Here is a 23,137-nt window from a genome sequence, read left to right on the forward strand (position 1 = left end):
CGACCAGCATGAACTCAGCATACCACCCGTCCGACATGTCGCAGCGGATGCCCGTACCAGGCGGCGCCGCCCCGGTCTACTCGTCCAACGCTCCCCCCATGCACGGCTACCAACAACACCATCCCCCGCCGTCGCTGCCGCCTCCGACTCAGCATCACCATCCCTCGACTCTCCCTCCTCCTCAACACCAACCGCACCCGCATCACGGCCATCCGCACCAGCACCAGCATCAGCCTCCACATCACCAGCCGCTTCCTCCACACCAGCCACCCCATCATCAAGCCCAGCTCCCACCATACCCTCCACCTCCAGCTTCATACCAGCAGCCTCCTCACCCAAGCCAACACCCGCTTCCGCACCCTCACCAGCAGCAACACGCCCCTCCTCGACCCGACGAAGCTCCCCCACCCCCTGCGGGACCTTCTCCAACCGATCAACATGCACACTCTCAGACGATGGCCACATCATTCTCCAAAGTTGAAGAAGGGTCGGGCCGAAAGTACAGGTTCGTTGCGATCCAAAACCGGCCTTTTTGTACGAACCGCTTCCGCTAATCCTCTTGTATAGTCTCGATGTAGTACAGCAACCTCGGCGTGCACGTATGTGCGGTTTCGGTGATAAGGTGAGCCTGCTTCACCTCGCTCTACCCCCATTCTCTTGACTAACAACTTGACACAGGATCGTCGACCCATTACACCACCGCCATGTGTTCGTCTTGTCATCATTGACCCCGCGACAGGGAAGGAGGTTGACTACAAGTATGTGTTTTTGAAAGCTCTCGGCTCCTGTTGTGTCCAGCTAACAATGTGTGCGCAGTGACATTGATCACACCATGTTTGTGCTGTCTGTCGACCTCTGGAACGAGGATGGCACACAAGAAGTCAATCTTGTTCGGTCATCGACGGGAACTGGTTCCATCTCGTCTTCGAACACCTACTCCTACTCGACTCTCGTCAATTCCGATCCGGGTACCCCTTCATACCAGCAACAAGGACTTCCTCCTAGTCGTGACTCGGGATATGGTCAATCGCAGGGCATGGGCTATGTGCAGGACTACCCGGTTCAGCAAGGCTATGGGCAAGGTGAGTTCGCCCAGAACAAATGCCCGCGCCAACGGGACCTGCTAACACAAGAATAGCCCCGTCATACCCCTCCAGCGGTTCATACGGACCACCCCAGCAGTACTTCCCGCGACACAGCGGCGGCTATGGTAACGATGCTCCTGTTCCACCTCCCCCAGGTCAAGCAAACATGGCGCCATTCCGCAACGGCTACGGGCAGGAGCCGAATGCGCTCACCCGTATGGCGGTTGTGGGAGGCCAGCCTCAAGGGATGTTCACAAGAAATCTGATTGGCAGCCTGGCTGCGAGCGCATTCCGCCTCTGCGACACCGAGGAACGACTGGGTATTTGGTTCGTCCTCCAGGATCTAAGTGTACGGACAGAAGGGCCCTTCAGGTAAGAAATGCAACCGGATACGGCATGCGATCCAAATATGCTAACATCAAAATTCTAGGCTGAGATTCTCGTTTGTGAATGTTGGACGGCCCGGTGGACAAGGGGGCCCAGGATCCAATGTCAATCAGGGTCGGGCACCGATACTATCCTCGTGCTTCAGTGAGGTTTTCAATGTGTATTCGGCCAAGAAGTTCCCCGGTGTGTGCGAGAGCACGTCACTGAGCAAGACATTTGCGGCCCAAGGAATCAAGATTCCCATTCGCAAGGACACCAACGTCAAGGGCGGCGATGGAGGAGACGACGACTACGATTAGGTATCAGCGTCTGGAGTCGATGTTGAAGAGGAGGAGTATGATGTGAGCTATTGGCACCCCCTTCGGCGACAAGGTTGGCCGATGAGGGGCATGAGAAACGACGACTTAGGAAAGCTTATTGATCGGAGGAACGGGCAGGTGCGAGTGCGTCCCGTCCTCGAGCAAAGGCTGCCAAGGAGGTGGCCAAACGACAGTCGTGCGTGCAGTATCGCACGATGACATCTTTTTAGAAGATGTCCTAAATAGTAGGTTCGGCCCTGGGTAGAATGGGGTCTGTTTGGTGAATTGTAAGGCAGAAATGCCGGCGTTGGAGTTGGTTAGGTAGTTAATTGATGAGTATATCTACCATTGCTCGAGGTTTCGTCTTGATGGTCTCGCAAGGAAGTGAGTAAGGAAGCGCCCACGAATTAACTTTACCGAAAAAGAGTGTATGACGGCAAAGTTTCTTGAGGAGAAGAGGATCGACAGGGCGTTGAAAAGCAGCAAAAGGCTATCGAATTGTCGGGAACCAGGGGTCCCGGAATGCAACGTCATAGCAAGCTAAGGGCAAGCAGGGTCTGTCATGTCAGCCATGGTCATGAGCCACCGTGATCGGGGTGTCGGGGTTTAGCATGTGAGCAACTCATTAGAGTCAGAGATGGCGGTGATGAGGCTGACGGGAGGCACGGCAGCAGATTAGGCCATCGATTGCCCGGGCCACCAGGACAGAAACGGCCACGGCCAGGCAAAAAGTAAATCGGACGCGAGGGACGCCGCAGGAGCGGGAGCGAGCGCCGCTGGGATTCGGATGGGATTTCGGAGCCCGGCGAAGGCGAAGCTGGGGGATTCTTGGCATTGAGCCTTGGCGAGCAATTAAAACTTGGTAAACGTGATGCATTCCATGGCTGTAGTTTCGTTGGGCTGGAAAATGAAGCTGCTGCTTCTGCTCATGTGGGCGTAAAGAGGAGAGAGCTAGATGCCCTGAATTGCCCTTTGCGGTACTCATTCCGGAGGGGAAAAGGACGACAAAACAGCTCAGCTCCCCAAGAGGGCAACGAGCTTGGCATACCAGCCGGCGTTATTGGCCAATTTCACAAGGCCCCCCTGAGAGCTAGCAGCGGAGAGAGATGAGGAGGCGGTGATATCTGATGGACGGGTGACTCTGAATCGATCAAGTGACCATCAACCCCTCATCGCTCCAGACCCAGCTGAGGCGACTGACGCTCAGGCTCAGGCTCAGGCTCAGGCTCTGGCAGGTCCCCTCAAAAAGCTTGTATGGACTTCGTACCCTTGGGTACCGCGCCAAGAGTCTGGGGCACCACGAGGACATGAAAAACCATTACGTACCCAAATCCCAACGACTGGCGGGCGTGCCAGCGCGGCCTTTTAGGCCTGGGGCCGGTGGCACAAACCAAGCCCTTGGCGCCGGGTACATGCATATACTTGCCATCGACTTGTCGCCTAGAAGGAGCCTCAAGAGACTTTTTGTTTTTTCGTTTCTCATTCCGGGCAACAACCAGCTGAAGACGAGCAAAAGTGCGAAAGAGTAAGAAAATGAAAGTTGAGGCTGTCAAGGGTTGATAAAAAATCTCGTGAATAAGCTCAATAATCAAGGCGAAAATGCTGAAAAATCGAGCAACTGTGTCGAACACTTTCACGGGACGGGTGCCCAGTTTCGGAGTTGGCCTAGACTCGCTAGACCGCACGTAGAAGCTCCATAGCACACACACTGACTGGGTGGTGGGTAAAAGCCCGCAGTAGCAGGAGACACTGCTAGGGCCTTGCCTGGTTCTATTTTTTTTCTGGTTGATCATGGGAACATCCTAGAAAAGCCCAGGACCGAAAAAAAATTGCAAAAAATAACGACATCACCAAGACTTGGCATTGCGTTAAAAGGCTTGACCGTCCTCTTCGGTTTCGGTCTCACTCAGCCCAGACTCTACACTCCATCTTCCCCCAAGAACACTTTCTTGTCTCTTGCTTTGACTCAACAATTTCGTTGCTCACAAACAACCCCTCTTGCAACCCCTCAGTGCCTCTACCCCTGAACACTCAGCACTCGAGCCACTGAATAGAAACCACCTACAGCACACGCCTCAGCTGTAGCCCACCTACTCGTCACCACCACATCTTTCTCATCACCTCTATCCATCACAATGATCGCCTCTCACGGACGCGGTGGTGCCGGCAACATGGCCGACGCTTCTCACACTCCCAAGACGAACCCCGCCGATCTCCAGACTCCTGTCCTCAGGGGCTCTGTTGTCACCACTGGTCGTGGCGGCACTGGCAACATGGCCAAGAACGACGACCCCCGCGAGACTCGCAAGCGCCAGGACGTTGAGGCGTAAGTTCTCTCCACCCCGCACTATTTCAACAACATGATGCTAACTGAATACAAAGCGTCCCTCGACGCCCTTCTGCTGGTGCTCAGCACTCTGGCCGCGGCGGTGCTGGCAACGTCTTCAAGGACACTGACGAGGAGCTGACTCGCCGACCAAGCAACGAGGAGGCCATCGCCGAGGAGGACGAGCCCACCAAGCCAGCTCCCGCCACCGAGTCCCTCGCCCAAAAGGGCAAGAACTGGCTCTTTGGCAAGAAGGCTTAGAAAACGCCCCCTTTTTTCACCACCACCACACACATTTGAATTATTTATTCTGTGGGCAATCTCTCTTGCATGAGAGGGTTTTTGGGAGGGCGTAATCATTTTCGAGCTCGGTGTTCTAGGCGCCTTTGACAATGGGGATAATACATGGTCAGGCCATTTATGAGTACGGACGAACGGACAGGAAAGGACAAGCATGAATGAATAAATTTAACGAGAGGAAAAGCTAAGATACCCATCTGCGGGTTGCGATGAATTGGAAAGAGATGAATTTTTTTCTTTTTTAATATCATGATCGCCATTTTCTGCTATATTACATGTGTTTTTTGGTCTATCCCTTTTTTGCTTCCTCTTGGTGACTTGATCATTGATACATCCGCTTACATGGCTCTTTAGTGGCGTTCGAGGACTCACTCATGATGCGACTCATGATGCGAGATTTCATGGTGCTTCGATATCGCGCCATATTCCTGACACAGCTAGGGCTCCCTTGCTGCCTAATCAGTTCTTCTTGGTCAGACGATGAACCTCCTCAAAGAAGTGCTTGAGGTTGTCGGGGTTCACGCCAGGGGTGATTCCTAGTTAATCCTGTCAGCTCCAACACTTCATGTTCAAGGCCGAACGGAAAACATACCATGGCCGAGGTTGGCGATCCAGCCCTTGTTGCCAACCCAGAACCCGTCAACCATCTCCTGCACGGCCGTCGTGATGCCCTCCTTGGTGCCGTACAGAACTCCGGGGTCGGCGTTGCCCTGGAACACAATGTTGCGATCTCCTCGGATCTTGACAGCCTCCTTGGGGTCGTGCAGCCAGTCCATTCCCACCACGTTGTAGCCCAGGTTGCACGCCGAGTCGAGCGCATACCACGCACCCTTGGGGAACACAGTCATGGGCACCTTGTTTAGACCGAGGGCCTTGAGCTTCTCGGGCAGCTTCTCCGCAATGCGCTTGAGGTAGGGCTCCGAGAACTGACGGTAGGATGCAGGGCCGAGCTCTCCTGCCCATGAGTCAAACACCATGACCAACTACACAGCATCTGGGTCAGCAGCTCGAAGATATACTAGTAAATAACATCAGTTCTCTTACCTGAGCACCAGCCTTGACCTGCAGAGCCAAGTGGTCCACGCAGATATCAGCAATCTTTGCCAGCAGCTTCTTCGACTCCTCGGGGTATCTGTAGATCCACGTCTTGACCTGCGCAAACAGCTTGGTGCCACCACCCTCGACCATGTAGCAGAACAGAGTCCAAGGAGCACCGCAGAAGCCGATCAGCGGAACCTGTCCCTGGAGCCTCTGGCGCGTCAGCGTGACGGCCTTGTACACATAGTCGAGCTCGGCGGCGACATCGACGTTCTTGGCGAGAACCTGGCCGTACTGCTCGTCGTCGGGGGTCTTGAGCGGGTTCGGGAAGTGCGGGCCCTTCTTGTCGACCATCTCGACCACCATGCCCATGGCCTGGGGGATGACGAGGATGTCGGAGAAGATGATGGCCGCATCGATGAGGCCGGCGTAGCGCTGGACAGGCTGCAGTGTAATCGTCGTAGCAACCTCAGGGTCGCGACAGCACTCGAAGAAGTCTCGGTTGCCCTTGGCCTCGTGATACTCGGGGAGGTAACGGCCGGCTGCCCAATTGAGTCAGTCAAACTCCATACATGTCCAATTCAACGGCGGTAGCGCATCTCTCTCTCACCTTGTCTCATCACCCACATGGGCGGGCGCTCAACGGTCTGGCCTATTTCGCAACACGGCAATTCTCAGCACAAGCTCTCCCATGGTCGGCGTGCGCCGGGTTCACGCAGGCAACCCACCCCATGCTGCGCGAAGCAACAGGTCGTTCTTGAGAGGCTCAAAAGAGTGTTCCATTGTCGTTGTGTATATCTCGGTGGACGAATTGACAGACTGATCCGAGAAATACAGCGAGATGTCAAGACTTCTTAAGTCCAAACAGGCATTCGAAGGGACCCCGCCGAGAAACTGGATCATCGCAGCTTTCCGTGGAGGGGTTCTTTCCGGTACGTACTCCACTCCGTGCAACTCCGGGGTTGGCCATCCGTGCATTGATTCCAAATGGAAGCTCCACCCCGGACCTCGGAGACACGGTCGGACCGACACGCTGTCATCAATCAAGCAGCCAAGCAACCAAGCTCCAGCGCGTTGGATAGCTTCATCTGAGACTCAGAGTGACCGACTCCATCGGCCTTGCCCCCATTCAGCCACAGCCTCGCATACGTCCAAGACGTCCAACACAATCGCCCTCTCTGTGCGACCCACGAAACCCAACTCGCCTTGTCCCATCTACATCCGCGACAATGCCGTCCGAACGCGAGCTCCAGATCAACCCCATCGTCCCCGAGTCTGTGGTCCACAACTCCAAGGTGCGTTCTCACCTCCTATCGCATGACCTAAGCTTCCCATGATATAATTCGTGATTCATCTTACTAACTCCTTCCCTACAGGCCCTCTCCAACCTCCACAGTCTCACTGCCTCCCTTTTCGGCGTCAGTGCTGGCATCCTTGGCCTCGAATCATACTACGGCTTCCTCATCTACTTCGTCTTCTCCTTCATCACCACTCTCCTCTTCTACTTCCTCAAGGTCGCCCCCGAGTCCATCCCCAAGGGCCACGCTCCCCTCGATCCATCCCGATTCTACCGCGGCTTCTTTGACTTTTGGATCAGCGGCATGTTCAACGGCATCTCTGGCTTCGTCTTGACATGGACGTTATTCTATGGTTTGGTCCGAGCCTAGGGCGGTTCGTTATGGAGTTAAGCATATACACGGCGTCTTAGGAGTTATAATGAGAAACCCTTTCAGCAAATGATTCACGACCATCCTGCGTCGAACAAATGACATGCATGTTGGCAACTAAACAAAAGACAAATATACTAGAGTACAAACGCTGAGAGCAACAATACTAACTAAACAATTCCGCTCAAGAACTTAATCAATGATCTCGACAACCTTTCCCACAAAACCCTCAAGCCCAGATTTATCCTGAGATCCACCTTCCATCAGTATCACACGCGACCCCATCTCGATCCATTCTCGGTGATTCAACAGTTCCAAAGCAACCTCGGTACCACTCGTCGACTGGTTAGACTCTGCCTTGTTATTCTCGGGTTCGACATCTTCGTTGAGGTTGAAAATGTCCTCCATGTCGTCTGTGGCCACGTTGCCAGCTTCCCAGTCTTTAGCCTGGCGAGTTACTCGACGGATACGGGCAACCGTCCTAACGCTCGCAATGTAGATATTCACAAACGAGCCAACGGCCAACATCCGGGCGTCTGGGTCACCGAAGACTGCTGTGAACCCGCTTGCCGCTTGAAGCTTCAGCCCAGTGTCTGCCATGTGCTTAGAAGGAATTGCTAGAATCATGCCGCGGCGGATGCGAGGAACCTCGGCCGGTGAGCAAGATCCAGAGTTGCCGTTTAGGTGCCCATTCGACAATGAATGGATCACAAGCCCAATCGATCCAGCTTGTCCGGCCTCAAGGGTCAAAACTGGCAATCGAAGATTGCGGATGCTCACAATTTGTGCATCATGCCACTCTCCAGCAATGGCTGAAGCTGAAACGGCATTCTTCATGGCGATGCGTGCCAACTCTGCTGAAGATGGGTGCGATATTGATAGTCCATAGCTACCAGGCGATGGCCTATCCTCTGGAGTTGAGCCACGGGGGTCGTCCTCTTCAGATGGGAACGGTCCAATGACGATCTTGTCACCCACAGAAAGCCGGCCAAATCGAAGGTGCCCGGAGACCACAATGCCTGGCTCGGGTTGCTTTCCAGAGCTTCCTGTCAACACGCTGTAAGACGCCGGCAACGTGAAAGTGTCGTCGATGTGGAAGAGGCACTTAGGCTGCTCTGGGTTCAACACCATGCCAACAAAGTCACGAGCCGTAGGAGCAGGCGGCAGAGGCAGGTTTTCCAGTAGAGCATGCATGAGACCAATGCCGCTCCCTTTGACTGCGCTTGTAAGCACAATGGGAATGATCTCAGTATGTTTTCCACTCTCCGAGATACCTCTCAACACCTCCCTGACCTTGTTGTGATCTTCTTCAGGGACGCTCTCCAACTCTCGATGCTGCTTTTGGTCGGGCGGCAAAATCTTGGGTACACGCCCGGCCTCCTTGATGGCAGTTAGAACCTTATTCATGGTCTTCGCCAGGCTTGGTTTGGAAGCAAGGTCCATCTTGGTGATAACAACGGCCATGGGAACACCAAGTTTGAGAGACAGGGTCAGATGGGCTTTGACTAGGTCAACACCCGCTGCAGCAGCCCCAAGGACATCTTGTGCCGACGACGTCGCGCCGGGACCCTTGGAAGCTGACTCCGTGTCATCTGCAGCAAGACAGAGAATGATCCAATGTGGCGCCCAGTTCATGAGACCGCGAAGGACAATGCGACGATACCTTGGATGGCCGGCCGAATCAGAAACAAAGACAAGGCGGCCATTCTCGGAGCAATCGTGAATATCAACCCACGACTCGATATTCCCATGAGCATAGTTGAGGATGGAATGGTCCTTGTACCCGATGAGCTCCTGGGCTATGGAGCTGGTTAGTCCAGAGACAACTTCATGCCTATGCTTGAGCAAGCTGAGGCGGCTCTTTCCACGGCCGTTATCGAGGGTCCCGGTTGATAACGTGCCCAACAAGCTTGATTTTCCAGATGTCGTGGGACCGGTGAATGTGACCCTTAACTGAGGTGTAGTTGAGCTGCCGCGGCTAGGGACAGTAAGGGCCTCCCCTGTTGATCTCCCTGACTGGGAAGTCGAAGAGTCATCCCCATCAACAAAACCAAAGTTGGGCATGACAAGTGCCTCGGCAACCCACAACTTGCCACTTCGGGTGACAGTGGCAGGCTCAGTTGCGGAGTTGTCAACCAGCTCTGCTGACTCGTCCCATTCGCAATCTCCTACAATGACCATGCGGACAACCTCAACAGAGCATCCCAAGCTCGCGGCCATGACCCTCAGGGTTGTGATGCTTTCGTCCATCTCGTCTTTAGTGAGCCCAATGAGTGTACCATCATCCGCGACGCCAATTTCGTACAAAGCACCCCTTGATTCCTCAAGCCCTGGGATGAGGCTATTCAGCTTGACGGGAGCGGTGAGGTCGACATTGTCATCTGGTAGCTTTGGAAGGGCCAGTTCCTTGGAACTCGATGCGTGATACGGAGAGGACTGCTGCAGCCTCCATAGAAGCTGAGTTGTCAGATGCTGAAGCCTCTCCTGCCGGGGCTGGCTTGAGGCAGCTGGAGATGGTGTCGATGGCTTCGCAGGCCGATGGTTGCGGGACTGGCCAGCTGTGCTCATGTTCTTGAATACCCTTCGAGGTCGAAGAAGGAGGTGAAGTTTATACTCAGTTGGTCCTTCTTGGGGCTCTGCTTCAAGTTTAGTGACCCCGTACTCCGACAACAAGCCTGGCTGAACGTCCTGGGTTGAGCCAGGGGTCGTTGATCCAAGACTATTCTCATTGTCGTCCTTCCCAGGATCGTTTGGGAGCAGCCAGGGGGATGAGACCCTCGGAGGGTCCGGATCGTAAGTGAACACGGAGGCCATGGCCACAACGGAATGGGTAGATGAGGCTCAGGGGTTGAGTGAGAAGGGGGGCAGATAAGTTCAAGGTATTGATATTGAGGTACGCTGTAAGAGTAATGACTGCAGGGCGAGATATCCAGTGAAGTAAGAATAGAGGTTGTGCTGTATTCGGACTATCATCTTGTTGACTCCTTAGGAGATATATCGATGTGTGAGGAGGCGGCCGTGATGGATACGTTGATCACGACTCCAAAGAATGTTGGAGGGACGTGGTCAGTCAGTTGCCAGGTCAAAAGGAAGGCATGACGCCGACTGTGAATGCTGAAGAGGTTGGAATGTGCAGCTCAAGCAAAGTCACGGTGTTAAGTCTCGAATTCGAAAACAATATCCAAAGGTTACACCGCGACCTTGCGTGTTAATGTAGGAAATTCTAGGTCGTGTTTCCCGGCTGGCCGAGTCGGAATGAAGCGAGTCAGAGGTGACGCATCGGCCAGGCAGCCAATCACGGGAGCTTCGCAAGAACCTGGGGTGCCGTGATTGCCTCAATGGTCCTTCATCACTAGGACTCTCAGAAGGCTCCCAGGTGGGTCTCTGGCGGGGCCCTCAGTGGGTTCAGCCACTGCCGAGCGACTGAGGCAACCCCCCACTCAGTGGGCTGATTGGAGCTGGGTGTGATTAAACTCCTTCCATTTTCGCAGTGCTGGCACGTGATATCATTTCGTTAATAGAGTTTGCAATTCAGGCCATTGGGTGTTGTTCGATTGGTATAATGATATTCAAGTTGCACAAATACCTGGGGATATCCGTGGTAAAAGTTTCATATTGAGCTCATCCTGAGCTTACTGGTGGTATTTCTGCAGCCCGGGCTCCTGCATAGGTTGACTCCCCCGCAATACACCTGGATTCTCCAAAGTACCTTTCATCTGAAATATAGGAAGGTATGGAGTACTCAGACTGACTTTGTGGGATACAAAGAAGCAACAATTTGGACAACTTCACCTCCTCTCTCCAATATCTCTATTCTAAAATCTATGCGTTCATCAACCTCACGCAGAGGAATGTATATCCACTCCCCCTCCATAGGTGAAACTGTGTCGGAACATGAGCACTGTCTCATACCAACTCCAAACTCCAGGTTGGGAACAGCTTGGCTCGGTTTTTCACTTTTCATCAAGCCACCCAATAAATCAAAATGGCTTACCCGAGCTGAATCCAAAGTCCTTTCCTGTCAGCCTGACTGGGCCAGAGCAGCGATAAAAATACCACCCTCAAGCTGACTGGCATACGTGGGCGCCGCCACTGGCTGACGCAGTGAAAGCGCTGAGCCACCCTCTTTGGGCGGCCACTCGCAAGCCTGGATCATGCCGACTAGTGTGCAGAATATCAATCTAGAATCCTGAGGGCAAGTTCCTTGCCAGGAGGTCTAAACATTCTTAGAAAAGCCACGAAAAGACGAGTGCCCGCATGGAATTAAGGATCCATAAACTGCATGGAGGGGTTCCAGGTTGCGGCTGTAGGACCAGGGGGCCGGAATTGAAGGGTCCATCTAGGTTCCAGTTTAACGGTGGCTTCCATTTCGCCTTCGGGCGCTTGTTGGGCGCCTACTAAGGTGCCAGGCCGGCCTGTAACTTGGAGCCTGCTGGCATGCTGAATCCCATCACTGCAGGCCTGGGACGCCTGACTGGCGCCTGATCCATCCCCGAAACGAAAGGCCGCGCCGCTAACAAGTACATGCATGACAACCTGGAACCCAGGAAGACCGATTTGTACCAGCCCGAGTGGAGGAGGGGGGACACCGCCCGCCAGGCCAGGGTCCGCTCTCCCGTCCATCAGTCAGTCCTCTCATAAGGTAGCGCTGCCATCCATCTCCTCCTTTCAGCTCTTCACTGTCCTTTTGATTTCTCCTTTTCAACGACCCTATCTCTTACGACCAACACATCAATCACGATCCATACCCGCCCGTTTCTCGCCACCTCGCCATGAAGAAGTTCGGCTTTGGAAAGAAGGGCGATGACGGCGACGACGCCAACCGTCATGCCCTCTTTGGTCGCAAGAAGTCGTCTCAGTCCGTCTCCTCCAACTCCTCCAACCCCTACGCCAAGCAAGGAGGCAAAGATCCCTATGCCGACGAAGCGAAATATGCCAACATGACTCCTTATCAACAAGCCCGCGCAGGCCTTGGTGGCCCCGGCGGCCCTAGCCCTGCCCCTCAGGCTGCCAACCCCTACGGTGCTCCTTCGCCCGGACCCGGAGGTCCCCCCTCGCAACCCCCGAGCGGCTACGGTGCGGATAGATACGGATCTGGTGGTGGTTACGGCGGAAACCGATATGGCGATGCGCCCAGCCAGAACCGATACAACAACGCTGCCCCAGCCGCGGGTGCTAGAGGCCCTGGTGGCTATGGCGGATTTGGTCCCAGCGAGCCTGATGACAACCGCGATGCCTTGTTCGCCGGTGCCCAGGAGCGCCAGGCTCAGAAGCAGACGCCTAGCCAGGGCGGAGCCTATGGGCAGCCAGGAGCAGACGGTGGTGCATATGGTGGCTATGGAGAGGAGCGCCAGTTGACCGCCGAGGAACAGGAAGAGGCAGAGTACCAGGCTATCCTGCAAGAGAAGCGACAACTTCAGCAGGAGAGTGCTTCTTCCGTCAACCGCTCAGTCCAGATGGCTCGACAGGCGAACGAGGTCGGCCGCGCTACGCTAGCTCGTCTTGGTGCTCAGGGTGAACGATTGAACAACACCGAGAAGCATCTCGATCTCGCTGCCAACCAGAACAAGATTGCCCAGGACCGCGCCGCAGAGCTCAAGACTTTGAACGGAAGCATGTTTGCTGTCCATGTCAGCAACCCATTCACATCCAAGCAGCGCCAGTTGAAGGCCGATGAGGAGGTCATGTCACGTCACCGGGCTGAGCGAGACGCCCGAGAAGCCACCCGTCGTGACGGTTTCCAAGCCAACCAGCGCATGGAGTCCAACTTCAGGGATATGGGCACTGCGGGCCGAGCACGAGGGGCAGCCCGCAAGAAGGATTATGGAAAGTTCAACCTCGACGACGAGGAGGGTGCAGACGAGCTTGAAGACCAGATCGACGATGGCATTACCGAGCTGGAAAGCCAAGTGTCGATGATGAACATGGTTGGCAGAGCCATTGGCAAGGAGGTTGACGCGCAGAACAAGCAGATCGATCGTATTATGAACAAGGCAAGTGGATTTCTCTCTCACGTCACCCATGAAACCAGATCTAACCTCACATATAGAGCGATGCTGTTGATGACGCCACGAGGATGAACAGAGAGCGCTTGGCCCGCATCAAGTAAGGGGCTACCAATAATGCTCACGATAGAAATGGTTTTTAGAGACACGGAGGACGGGCACGACTCGACTTAATGTGCCCATTGTGGTGGGTTTTATCTGGGCTATTAGGCGACTACAGAGTTGATACAGTCAAGACGTGCACTTTGGCATACGTTCAGACAAAAAGAAAACAGACTCTGGGTCAACTGTAAGAACGAATTTGCAATAAAACCGAAGGATCTTGGGCTTTGACCTGTCTCAAGGCTGGCGTCTGCTTTGCTAACCGCCTCGCCAAGTTCCACTGGCAATCATTCCAATGGAACGAGACTGAAGGAGGAGGGTAAATGGAAAGTTCCCGGAGGCTTTTTCGGCCAGGTATTGGCAGTCTTCAAGTTACATTACGATTTAGAGAGCATGTGTTTTGTACTCTGACGAATAAATGAGGCGCATGGGATTATCCGTTTATTGAAGCCATCAAGAACTGGGCACATCGAAGCAACACACAAGAAAGCTCATTTTTGTACACCATATTGCGCAAATAATACAGAATTGAGGATCGTTTAGATTCTTGGACCTATGGAGAATATCGAGTCAGTTTTCTGCCAAAATGTAGAAAGCTCTCCATTCCTTGTAAGTGTACATATCCATAGAGGCGACGGCCTTGCGGTGGTGAGGTGCACAGTGCCGCTGACTTGGCACTGTACCAGGGTCTCTCATAAAGCCCAACTAAAAATTTCCCGACTCAAGGACAAACACCAAGTGTACTCCGAGAACACACCAACAACTGGCAAAATGACATCAGAAACCACGTCTACGCGCCCATCTAAGAGGAGAAAGACCAAGAATGATCCAAATGCTGTCACGATAGGAGGAAAGGCCCTTTCTCTCGAAGGATATCTCACAGCGCCAGCCCCAAAACCAGCCAAGATCACACCTCCAACTTCAACTTCAACCTCAACACCAGAAGATTCAACTCCCAAGACAACAAGCAACACCGAATCCGCTGACACCAAGGACGACAATTTTTCCAAGCCTAAGAAACATTTCAAAGAGCGCAACAATGACAAGTTTCGAAGCCGGGAAGATCCAAAGCTGCTCAAGACACGCAAAGAGCTTCCTATCTGGCAGTACCGCGAGGAGATTCAAAAAGCCCTGCGGAAATCAGGCAGCGATGTGCTTGTACTAGTTGGTGAGACAGGTTCGGGTAAAAGTACCCAGGTTCCTCAGTTTCTCTACCAGGAGTCCTGGTGCAGACGTCAGAGGGTCAAGCTTCCAGGTTCCAACGACGAAATCTCGGTGGGAGGGATGATTGCCATCACGCAGCCTCGACGAGTCGCTGCAACAACTTTGGCCCATCGAGTGTCCCAAGAAGCCGGCACGCCTCTTGGGAAAGGAAGGCCAGACGGCCTGGTGGGTTATTCGGTTCGATTCGATCATCAAGTTCCGAAAGGCTCCAGGATCAAGTTCCTGACGGAAGGGATGTTGCTCCAGGAACTTCTGCGCGACCCTGATCTTCGGAGCTACAGCGCCATTGTTGTTGATGAAATTCACGAGCGGAGTTTGGATGTCGATCTTCTCGTCGGATTTCTAAAGCAAATTCTTTCTGGAGACCTATCCGGCCGCGGTGGTATTCCTCTGAAGGTGGTCATCATGAGTGCAACAGCGGATGTGGAGGGGATTCAAGAGTTCTTCAAGGATATACGACCCAAGATCCAGGACACAAATCCTCTCCAGGTTCTCAAGATCAAAGGACGACAGTACCCAGTTGAGGTCACCCACGAGCCACGACCGGTGGCCGACCTTCAGGACGCTCTTCTCAAGACCGTTTTCAAGATACATCTACAGGAGCAGCTCCCCGGAGACATCCTGGCTTTCTTGACGGGACAAGAAGAGATCGAGTCGGCCCAGAAACTGATCGAGGAGTACGCGGGCACATTGGCGTCCAATGTCCCCAAGGTCAAGGTATTTCCTCTCTACGGCCAGCTGTCCATGGATGCCCAACGCGAGGCTTTCTTGCCCGTCAAAACTTCCTTCACTCGAAAGATTGTTCTGGCGACAAATATTGCCGAGACCTCGGTTACTGTGCCTGGAGTCAGATATGTGGTGGATTGCGGCAAGGCCAAGGTGAAGCAGTATCGAGCACGACTGGGCATGGAGTCTCTTCTCGCCAAGCCAATTTCTAAATCATCCGCTGTGCAGCGAACTGGTCGAGCAGGCCGTGAAGGCCCAGGAAAGTCTTTCCGGCTGTATACAGAAGAAGCATTCAAGTCGCTTCAAGAGTCGGACCTCCCTGAGATTCTTCGAAACGATGTGCTTGGGGCTGTGCTGACCATGAAAGCGCGGGGTATCCAGGATGTCCTTGCTTTTCCTCTCATGGACCCCCCGGAAACCGAGGCCATCGAGAAGGCCTTGGTTCATCTGCACTTCCTCGGAGCGTTGAATGACGATGGAACCATCACGAGTGTTGGTGAAACCATGGCCCGTTTCCCTATTTCAGCGCCAATGGGTGCGGTCCTTCTCGCTGCTGCAAAGCCCGAGTTTGACTGCGTTACCGAGGCTATCGACATAATATCCTGCATTACCTCCGGAGAAGACATCTTCCTAAGTGTGCAATCCGAAGAAGCTCAGGAGGAGGTTGAGGCATCGAGGAAAGAGCTTCAGCGCCGCGAAGGAGACATCATCACGTATCTCACGACGATGCAACAGTACACGGCTGAGAACGCGGACAGGGTTAACTGGTGCAAACAACGAAAGATCAACATGCGCAACATGAGACAGGCCTTGAACATTCGGCGGCAACTCCGTGGCATGTGCCTCAGGGAGAAACTTCTGGACGAAGCTCCTCCACAGGACCCTCAACCCTTTGTCCCCATTTCTCCAGAGCGAGCTGAGCAGGTGCTCAAGTGCTTCCTTCGAGGGTTTGCTTTGAAGACGGCAATGTTGGCACCAGATGGCAGCTTCGTCACCGTTCACGGTAAACATGTTGTCGCCATCCATCCTGCGAGTGTGCTGCACGGTCAGAAGAAAGAGGCCATCATGTTCCTCGAGCACGTATATACCAACAAGAATTATGCAAAGAAGGTCAGCGCCATCCAGGCGGCCTGGATTGCGGAGGCGTTGGAGGGTAAATAGATGGATGATACAGTAAGATAGAAGACATGGATGCTAGAAGGTTAATAGATGTACAATGGTTCTTGTCCAGTTTGGATATAATGCAATAGATGTCTATGAATCTGACTCGCCACCCTCCTTGGACCTGGCCTGAATCGCCTGCATCAACTCGTACAGTTGGTGTATTTGCTCATCTATAGCACACGGTCAGCATCAAATCGTTGAAGATATATCATGAGACTTACCACTCATCTTTGCGAGCTTCTGCTCATCCAACTTATCACCCACCCAAGAGTCACCCTCAATCTTTTGAGCATACAGCTGCCACTCTGTCAAGAAGCCAATCTATAAGAACATTAGTCGAGGTTCTCAATAGATTCCAGGCTTAATAATGTGTTGGTTTACCAGATGAGCTGGGTTGTCCACCTTGCGGTGCGCCCTAAATTCAGCCTTGATATACTCGTCTCCGAGAATCCTCATCTCAGCCGGTAGGTGCTTGCGGTGGGCACGGAGGAGACGGCGGTAGAGGTGGATGGGAGGAAGCAGGGCCATTGGATTCGGCCTCAGCCCACGCTGGGTGTTGACGGCAGATGCTAGCCTCAAGACTGACGGACGCATTGTGGCTCGGGTTTCTGTGTATGTAGAAGAAATCAGATATACGAATTGACCCCAGAAACTTATATTTGGAAGTTGCTCGAGGGTGTTGTTGGCCTTCAAATAACCAGTCGAGAATTGCAAGGACGGTAAAGATGGCAGCGTTGACGAGATTCTCAAGCACAGTGCCCGGTACGTCAAAATGCCAATTTTTCTGCCCCACTGCACAGTGCACACACTCACAACTTTTCCTGTTTGTCAAACGGCTTCCAGTGAAGCAACCCTCAAATTTCAACCACAGACGACGCCCATCATGTCTTTTTCCTTTGGCTTCACCGGCGACGACATCTCAGATGATGAGACGGCACCTGCTGCCCCCAAGCCAGCCCCGGCTCCGGCTGCAAGCGCATTTCCAGTCCCGGGAAAACCTCAACTTCCACCGACTCACCACCAGCTCGCTGATTTGCTGGCCCAGCTGCCGTCCAAGATCGCCTACAGCTTACTAGACGTAACGCTAGATGATGGAGCTACGATCCAGCTGCCGCGGAGAGAGCTGTGGGATGTCAGGGTGCAGCTGATGGCTGAGGAGGAGGATGTCGCAGGTGCGCAGTCGGAGGGATTGGGCAACCATGATGTGAAGACGGGCGTCTATGAGGGCGGTTTCAAGAGCTGGGAAAGCAGTGTCGATCTCGTCAAAGTCCTGGCGGCAAAGAACGCCATCTCGACGTTGGAGCAAATGCCCTTGCGGGTGATGGAGGTATGTCTGAGTTGAGAAGCGAAGTACATGATCACTAACGATACTACACAGCTGGGATGCGGTACCGCGTTGCCATCACTAGCCCTCTTTCAATGGGCCATGGGTTCCAAGTCAGAGAAGAAGCCACTGTCTCTCATTCTAGCAGACTACAACCCCTCAGTCCTCCAGCTCGTCACCCTTCCCAACTTTATCCTCTCTTGGGCACTCAACAACACACAGCTACCAGCTCTTCAAGAAGCCTTCTCCATCGAAGGCGAAGTTGAGTTAGGCCCCGAAGGCCTAGCGGCATTCCAGCAGTCTCTCCTCGAGTCGAATCTGTCTCTATCCTTCATCTCAGGAGCCTGGTCACAGGAGTTTGTGGACTTGCTCTACGCTCTGCCCACAGGGAATGCCCAGCCCAGTAGTACACTTATCCTTGGTGCGGAAACAATCTACTCTCCCTTCGCACTTCAAGCGTTCCTCGAGACTATTTTTGTCATCCTCGAGAAGGAGCGTGACACTGCTGGTAGCCAGGCTGGCGCATTTGTTGCTGCCAAGCGGTTGTACTTTGGCGTTGGTGGCTCGCTGGACGACTTTGTTGACAAAGCTCGAGAGAAGGGGGCTCAGGTAGATCAACTCAGAGAGGAAACAGAGGGCGTAAGGCGTGGCGTCGTCGAGTGTGTTCTTGGGCTGTCATAGAGCAAATCAAATTCAACATCTGAACAAAGTCGGTTCACCGAGTCTAAGAGTGAAGCATATGTGTATTCATATCCCAGTTCAAGAGTCGTGCTACTCGAATCAATGTTGGGGGTATAACCGTCTCCGAAACGCCAAAGCCGAGGCATCCAATTTTCCCAAGACAACGCCAGCCAGGACAATTCAAGCACCCAATCATTTTCTCCATCCTCACCTTTCCCAGTGGTCGCGCCGCGCCGCCTACTTGCTCTTCTTCTGGAACTTTTCGGTACACACTGGACAGTACCAAGTCCCGTTAGGCTCACTCTTCAGTCCAACGCAGGACCAGTGAAACCATTCGTAGGGACAGTTGTCGTTGTCACAAGCAACCATGTCACCATAGCTCACGTTATGGCACAGGCAATACTTTTTGTCGTCGCCACCCTCCTCGTCATCATCGTCCGCGTCGCCCAGTACTTCGTCTCCATCTCCGTCCTTACCATCGATAACAGGCGTCCCCCTCGATCGACCATCAGCGCCATCCTCGTCATCTCCACTCCCACTATCAACATCCGACAACTCGCTATCAACAGTCGGCGCAGGTGAGTTCCTGCTTGACGCCTTCTTAACCCGGGACAGTGATGATTTGTTGGCAATCTTCTTTCGGCCACCCGCCGTAGGTGTGCCCCGACGAGCACTCGCTGTTCCTGTTGACTTGACTGAACTAGCCCTGGGGCCTGCACTACCAGCTCTAGCAAGAGCAGCAGGTCCGCCAGCAGCACCGCCCTTAGGGGTCCCCGGTCCTAATGAAGAATGTCTTGCTAGCCCACTTGACGTGGTTGGTATACTTCCCAACGAAGGATTAATCCTGGGGCCGCGCTTCGTTGCAGGTCCTGCCGAGCCTTCTCTTTGTCTGTTCAATATCATGCTGGCAGCTGGGGTAGCGGGCGCAGATGCGGCATGCTGTTGAGCCTGTGCATGTCGTACGTTGGGATGGTTCGGGAGTCGGGCAAGCGTGGGGTTGGACGACGTCTGCGCAGCGGTAAGAGGAGTGGCAGGGCCAGTCGCCGCCATATGGCTCGCGGGGTTGATGGCGCGGATTAAAGGAGCTGTGTGGTTCGCGGCACTGGGTCGAAGCAGCGAGGGCACTTCGTCGGGATCGGTAAAGCCAGGTTCGGCTCGGTCGTAGAGGAGCTTGATCTGTGCATCCAAGCTTCGAAGGTGCTTGTCCATTATGAGTTGCATCTTCTGGTGCAGGGCGATCTTCTCTTGCGACAGTTGGTCGGCTCGCGCATAGTTCTCGCGGACTTGGGCGCGAAGGAGTTCCTCCTTAGGGTTGGGCTCATGGCTCCCGTTCGTCTTGATCCATTTCTGTATCTTCCCGTCGCGATCCTCGATGACGCGAATGCATTCATTGTACTGGCGGTCCTTGTCGGCGATCTCCTCCTGGATGAAACGAATCTCTTCGGGGAGGTTCTGGACACGGTTGATCCAGTCGTCGAGGATCAAGCCGGGATCGAGGGGCTCGGCTTGAGGCATCCTCTTGACGAAGTCGATCGACAAGTCGTCTCTAGGCATGATTGTTAACGATGGGGGAGCCCCGCAACAAAAGCTGTTGGAAGAAAGCGATGACGTCGAAGCCTCAAAGACCCCATGCGATGTGCCAAAGCGATGTAGCACGAGGAGAGATGCAGGCAAAGAAACAGAACGGACAGGCAGGCCTTTGATGGTTGGTCAGGCGAGACAAGGGCAAGCAGGGACCGGAGAAAGAAGTGGTCCCAGAGGGGTCAACGCCAGACGGCAGACGGAGCGAGGAGCAGGGGGAGGGAGTGGTTGTCACGAGCAACGCGCAACACAGTGATAGGCTCGCTTTGATTCAGAGAAGGCGCTGAGAGCAAATCGACATGAATGACTCGGCTCGGCTCACCTCGGTACCCGCTGGCTCCTGCTTTGGTGCACGAACGAAGTCTTGTTCTCCAGGGAGTTGGTGCGGGTGTGCTCTTGCAATCGCGATACTCCGGTAGATGGCGAACAGCGACCACGAACGTGTCTTTGATGGTTAAGGTTCTCTGCGAGCGATGTCGCGATCAGTGTAGGCGCGATGAAGGTTAGGTTTTGGAGAACAGCCCGCGGAAGAAAAGTCGAGCCGGGGACCTGTGACGTTGATCAGCCAGCCTCGGCGCGCCACTTTTCGACGCCACAGCTAAGCATTGACTTGAAGTGGCTAGCCCCAATCAGGCTTAGGCCTATCCAGTGCACGCTAAAGATGGGAGAAGCTGCAGGTTGGTTCCTGACGATTTCAGACCAAGGAAAGTATTTCAAAGTCTCCCATCTACCGAATCGCTGCTTCTCCTCTATAATTTCCCCTCAAGGTACCTGACTCTACTTTCTATCGAAGGCCAGATCCAGCCGTCGCCATCCTGCACACTCTTTCCCATTTTCGAGTCTCAGCATTTGAGGCGAGCCAACTTACCAAATACACCAACCTCCCCCCAAACTTTACAACAGCTTTTCGCAGAGTATCGCCTTTTGAGAGATCATCTCCCACTCACACATTTCAAAACAGCTTACAGTGTCTCATCTTCTATCGCTCAGTTGGGCAGGAGCTGGAAGCGCGGGTGTCGCAGACCTGCTTACTCATTCACCCAGCGACCTCGTCGCGCCACGCAAGAACATCTCAGATATCGACAACGCAGCCTTCATTTTCGCCATCATGGATATAGACTCTTACAGATACCGGGTTCCCAAACCCAATTACCTACCCCATATTCCAGATGAGGACCGTGACAACACCGTCGTTGAGGAGTACACGCCCCTTGGGCTGGCGAGCGAGATGGACAACGCCAAGTTCTACAACAAGTGCAAGCGCCTGGCCGAAGAATCAGGCATCACCCGGCCAAAGGGCTACAAGGTGTCGTTCCACTGCAACCCAGATATTGAGAGTCACCACTTTGGAGTCACACATCCCATGAAGCCCTGGCGTCTGACGCTGTCCAAGAGCCTCATCTATTCTTACGGCATGTCATTCGCCATGGATAATTACATCGCCCGAGCAGCCACATACGAGGAGCTGGCCGACTTTCACTCGACAGATTACCTCGACTTTCTCGGCACAGTCCTGCCTGAGCCGGTACCTCGCGACCTTGAGAACCAGGGTATTGACCTGAAGTTCAACCTAGGCGGCTCTGACTGTCCACTCTTTGACGGTCTATTCAATTACTGTTCCCTCTCAGCTGGTGGCTCCCTGGATGCTGCCAGGAAGATCTGCAGTGGGCAGTCCGACATTGCTATTTCCTGGGGCGGTGGACTGCATCACGCCAAGAAGTCTGAAGCTTCTGGCTTCTGCTACATCAACGACATTGTGCTGGCTGTCCTCCAGCTCTTACGTTATTACCCCCGAGTCCTATATATCGACATTGACGTACACCATGGCGACGGTGTCGAGGAGGCTTTCTTCTCAACTGACCGTGTCATGACTGTGTCCTTCCACAAGTATGACCCGCAAAACTTCTTCCCGGGCACTGGAGCTCTCGACGACAACGGTCCCAAGAGTGAGCACAACCCAGGCGCTCATCACGCTTTCAACGTACCATTGATGGACGGTATCACGGATGAGCAGTATGATAACCTGTTCAACACTGTCATCGGCAAGATTGTGGAGAAGTTCCGCCCTGGAGCCATTGCCTTGCAATGTGGTGCCGACTCTCTGGCGGGTGATCGCCTTGGTCGCTTCAACCTTCAAGTCCAAGGCCACGGTGCCTGTGTCAAATTCTGCAAGGAGATGCGCATCCCCATGATCCTCTTCGGTGGTGGTGGATACACTCCTCGGAACGTGGCCCGGGCATGGACTTACGAGACTAGTATTGCCACCAACTGCGATGACAAGATCAGCTCCATCTTACCAGAGCATGCTCCATGGCGTGACCACTTCAGGCAAGACACGCTTTTCCCGACACTGGAGCAGATTCTTGGAGAGCCACGACAAAATCGCAATTCCCAGAAACGGTTGACAGAGATTGTTCAACACATTACAGAGCAGCTCCGCTTTGTGCAGGCAGCACCGAGTGTTCAGTTCCAGACCATACCACCTGATCTTGGTGCCATTAGAGATGAAGTTGAGGAGCGGCTCAAGGAGGAAAACGAGGAGAGACGAGACGAAGTCCGCAGAGCGCGAGAAGCCGCTGTGGGGACAGCTATGGAACTTTAGAAGTGAGGATGATTTGATCCATGCCCTTGGGTCCGTCCTCTCTGACAAGTCATGGTCCTATAGGGCTAGAGTGGGCCTCGGTCCCTGTCAATCAAAACCGTGCCGTTGTAACGCCTCACATAAAGCAGAATCATGGATCCACCTGGAACTTGCACCGCCTGCTTTGGGGAACCGAGAAGGATTTGAGAAGGTCATCATCACCCGAGTACTATGCCTTATACAGATGGTGCGAAACCTCATCCTAGTGGTTCTCTGAATCCCACGGTACTAAGTCGGTTCCGAGACGGCCAAAGTCTCCGAGTTGCGGGACGTCGGCTCCCTCTCCCAGGTCCATGACCCCATCTATCAAGCCCAACAGCTGGGGACCAACAGCTGAGACCAGGTCTGTACGTTATGTACATGGTATTACGCAGGACGAGTGCTTGATCATGGATCCTTGCTAATGTTTCATCCCAACAGAGGAGACCATTCCAAAATTGTCTAGCCGTCTTACATGGCTTACATGTTGGATGAGCTAGAGCAGGCATTGACAGGATCAACTTGTTCGCCAAAGGGGCTCATAACGGTCCTTTTGAAGTCGATATAATGAAGCCGGAGCCCAGGGAAATAGTTGGGTAGTTGAATTG

At 53.7% G+C, this 23,137-nt stretch overlaps 11 protein-coding genes across 11 annotated transcripts; 7 read left to right on the forward strand and 4 right to left on the reverse strand.

Moving 5' to 3' along the window:
• Positions 1–8: 8 nt before the first annotated feature.
• On the forward strand, positions 9–1,771 carry NCS54_00048600 (Velvet complex subunit B; the record flags this gene model as incomplete). Its single annotated transcript, XM_053146136.1, has 6 exons — positions 9–505; positions 568–622; positions 679–758; positions 817–1,082; positions 1,139–1,457; positions 1,516–1,771. 6 exons carry the CDS (start codon positions 9–11, stop codon positions 1,769–1,771), a joined length of 1,473 nt encoding a protein of 490 aa, XP_053002111.1.
• Positions 1,772–3,906: 2,135 nt separating this feature from the next.
• NCS54_00048700 (Hypothetical protein) lies at positions 3,907–4,358 on the forward strand (the record flags this gene model as incomplete). The annotated part of the gene is made up of 2 exons (XM_053146137.1): positions 3,907–4,097; positions 4,154–4,358. 2 exons carry the CDS (start codon positions 3,907–3,909, stop codon positions 4,356–4,358), a joined length of 396 nt encoding a protein of 131 aa, XP_053002112.1.
• A 498-nt stretch (positions 4,359–4,856) lies between these two features.
• On the reverse strand, positions 4,857–6,341 carry NCS54_00048800 (Uroporphyrinogen decarboxylase; the record flags this gene model as incomplete). Its single annotated transcript, XM_053146138.1, has 5 exons — positions 6,164–6,341; positions 6,046–6,087; positions 5,442–5,977; positions 4,990–5,380; positions 4,857–4,933 (listed from the first exon to the last, which is right to left on the reverse strand). The coding sequence occupies exons 1-5, from the start codon at positions 6,336–6,338 to the stop codon at positions 4,857–4,859; spliced, it is 1,221 nt and encodes a 406-aa protein (XP_053002113.1). The 5' UTR covers positions 6,339–6,341.
• Positions 6,342–6,535: 194 nt separating this feature from the next.
• On the forward strand, positions 6,536–7,102 carry NCS54_00048900 (ER membrane protein complex subunit 6; the record flags this gene model as incomplete). The annotated part of the gene is made up of 2 exons (XM_053146139.1): positions 6,536–6,730; positions 6,812–7,102. Exons 1-2 carry the CDS (start codon positions 6,665–6,667, stop codon positions 7,100–7,102), a joined length of 357 nt encoding a protein of 118 aa, XP_053002114.1. The 5' UTR covers positions 6,536–6,664.
• A 192-nt stretch (positions 7,103–7,294) lies between these two features.
• On the reverse strand, positions 7,295–9,916 carry NCS54_00049000 (Tr-type G domain-containing protein; the record flags this gene model as incomplete). The annotated part of the gene is made up of 1 exon (XM_053146140.1): positions 7,295–9,916. One exon carries the CDS (start codon positions 9,914–9,916, stop codon positions 7,295–7,297), a length of 2,622 nt encoding a protein of 873 aa, XP_053002115.1.
• A 1,958-nt stretch (positions 9,917–11,874) lies between these two features.
• Positions 11,875–13,182, forward strand: NCS54_00049100 (T-SNARE coiled-coil-like proteiny domain-containing protein; the record flags this gene model as incomplete). Its single annotated transcript, XM_053146141.1, has 1 exon — positions 11,875–13,182. One exon carries the CDS (start codon positions 11,875–11,877, stop codon positions 13,180–13,182), a length of 1,308 nt encoding a protein of 435 aa, XP_053002116.1.
• A 798-nt stretch (positions 13,183–13,980) lies between these two features.
• Positions 13,981–16,320, forward strand: NCS54_00049200 (Hypothetical protein; the record flags this gene model as incomplete). The annotated part of the gene is made up of 1 exon (XM_053146142.1): positions 13,981–16,320. The coding sequence occupies one exon, from the start codon at positions 13,981–13,983 to the stop codon at positions 16,318–16,320; it is 2,340 nt and encodes a 779-aa protein (XP_053002117.1).
• Positions 16,321–16,413: 93 nt separating this feature from the next.
• On the reverse strand, positions 16,414–17,046 carry NCS54_00049300 (Succinate dehydrogenase assembly factor 3; the record flags this gene model as incomplete). The annotated part of the gene is made up of 3 exons (XM_053146143.1): positions 16,705–17,046; positions 16,545–16,644; positions 16,414–16,493 (listed from the first exon to the last, which is right to left on the reverse strand). The coding sequence occupies exons 1-3, from the start codon at positions 16,915–16,917 to the stop codon at positions 16,414–16,416; spliced, it is 393 nt and encodes a 130-aa protein (XP_053002118.1). The 5' UTR covers positions 16,918–17,046.
• A 160-nt stretch (positions 17,047–17,206) lies between these two features.
• NCS54_00049400 (Hypothetical protein) lies at positions 17,207–18,328 on the forward strand (the record flags this gene model as incomplete). Its single annotated transcript, XM_053146144.1, has 2 exons — positions 17,207–17,650; positions 17,702–18,328. The coding sequence occupies 2 exons, from the start codon at positions 17,207–17,209 to the stop codon at positions 18,326–18,328; spliced, it is 1,071 nt and encodes a 356-aa protein (XP_053002119.1).
• Positions 18,329–18,565: 237 nt separating this feature from the next.
• NCS54_00049500 (Chromatin modification-related protein) lies at positions 18,566–20,742 on the reverse strand (the record flags this gene model as incomplete). The annotated part of the gene is made up of 4 exons (XM_053146145.1): positions 18,566–19,107; positions 19,153–19,874; positions 20,232–20,458; positions 20,686–20,742. The coding sequence occupies 4 exons, from the start codon at positions 20,740–20,742 to the stop codon at positions 18,566–18,568; spliced, it is 1,548 nt and encodes a 515-aa protein (XP_053002120.1).
• A 275-nt stretch (positions 20,743–21,017) lies between these two features.
• On the forward strand, positions 21,018–22,511 carry NCS54_00049600 (Histone deacetylase; the record flags this gene model as incomplete). Its single annotated transcript, XM_053146146.1, has 1 exon — positions 21,018–22,511. The coding sequence occupies one exon, from the start codon at positions 21,018–21,020 to the stop codon at positions 22,509–22,511; it is 1,494 nt and encodes a 497-aa protein (XP_053002121.1).
• Between the last annotated feature and the right edge of the window lie 626 nt (positions 22,512–23,137).

The sequence above is a fragment of the Fusarium falciforme genome, chromosome 1 (assembly GCF_026873545.1).
Source record: "Fusarium falciforme chromosome 1, complete sequence".
In the NCBI taxonomy this organism is placed as follows: domain Eukaryota; kingdom Fungi; phylum Ascomycota; class Sordariomycetes; order Hypocreales; family Nectriaceae; genus Fusarium; species Fusarium falciforme.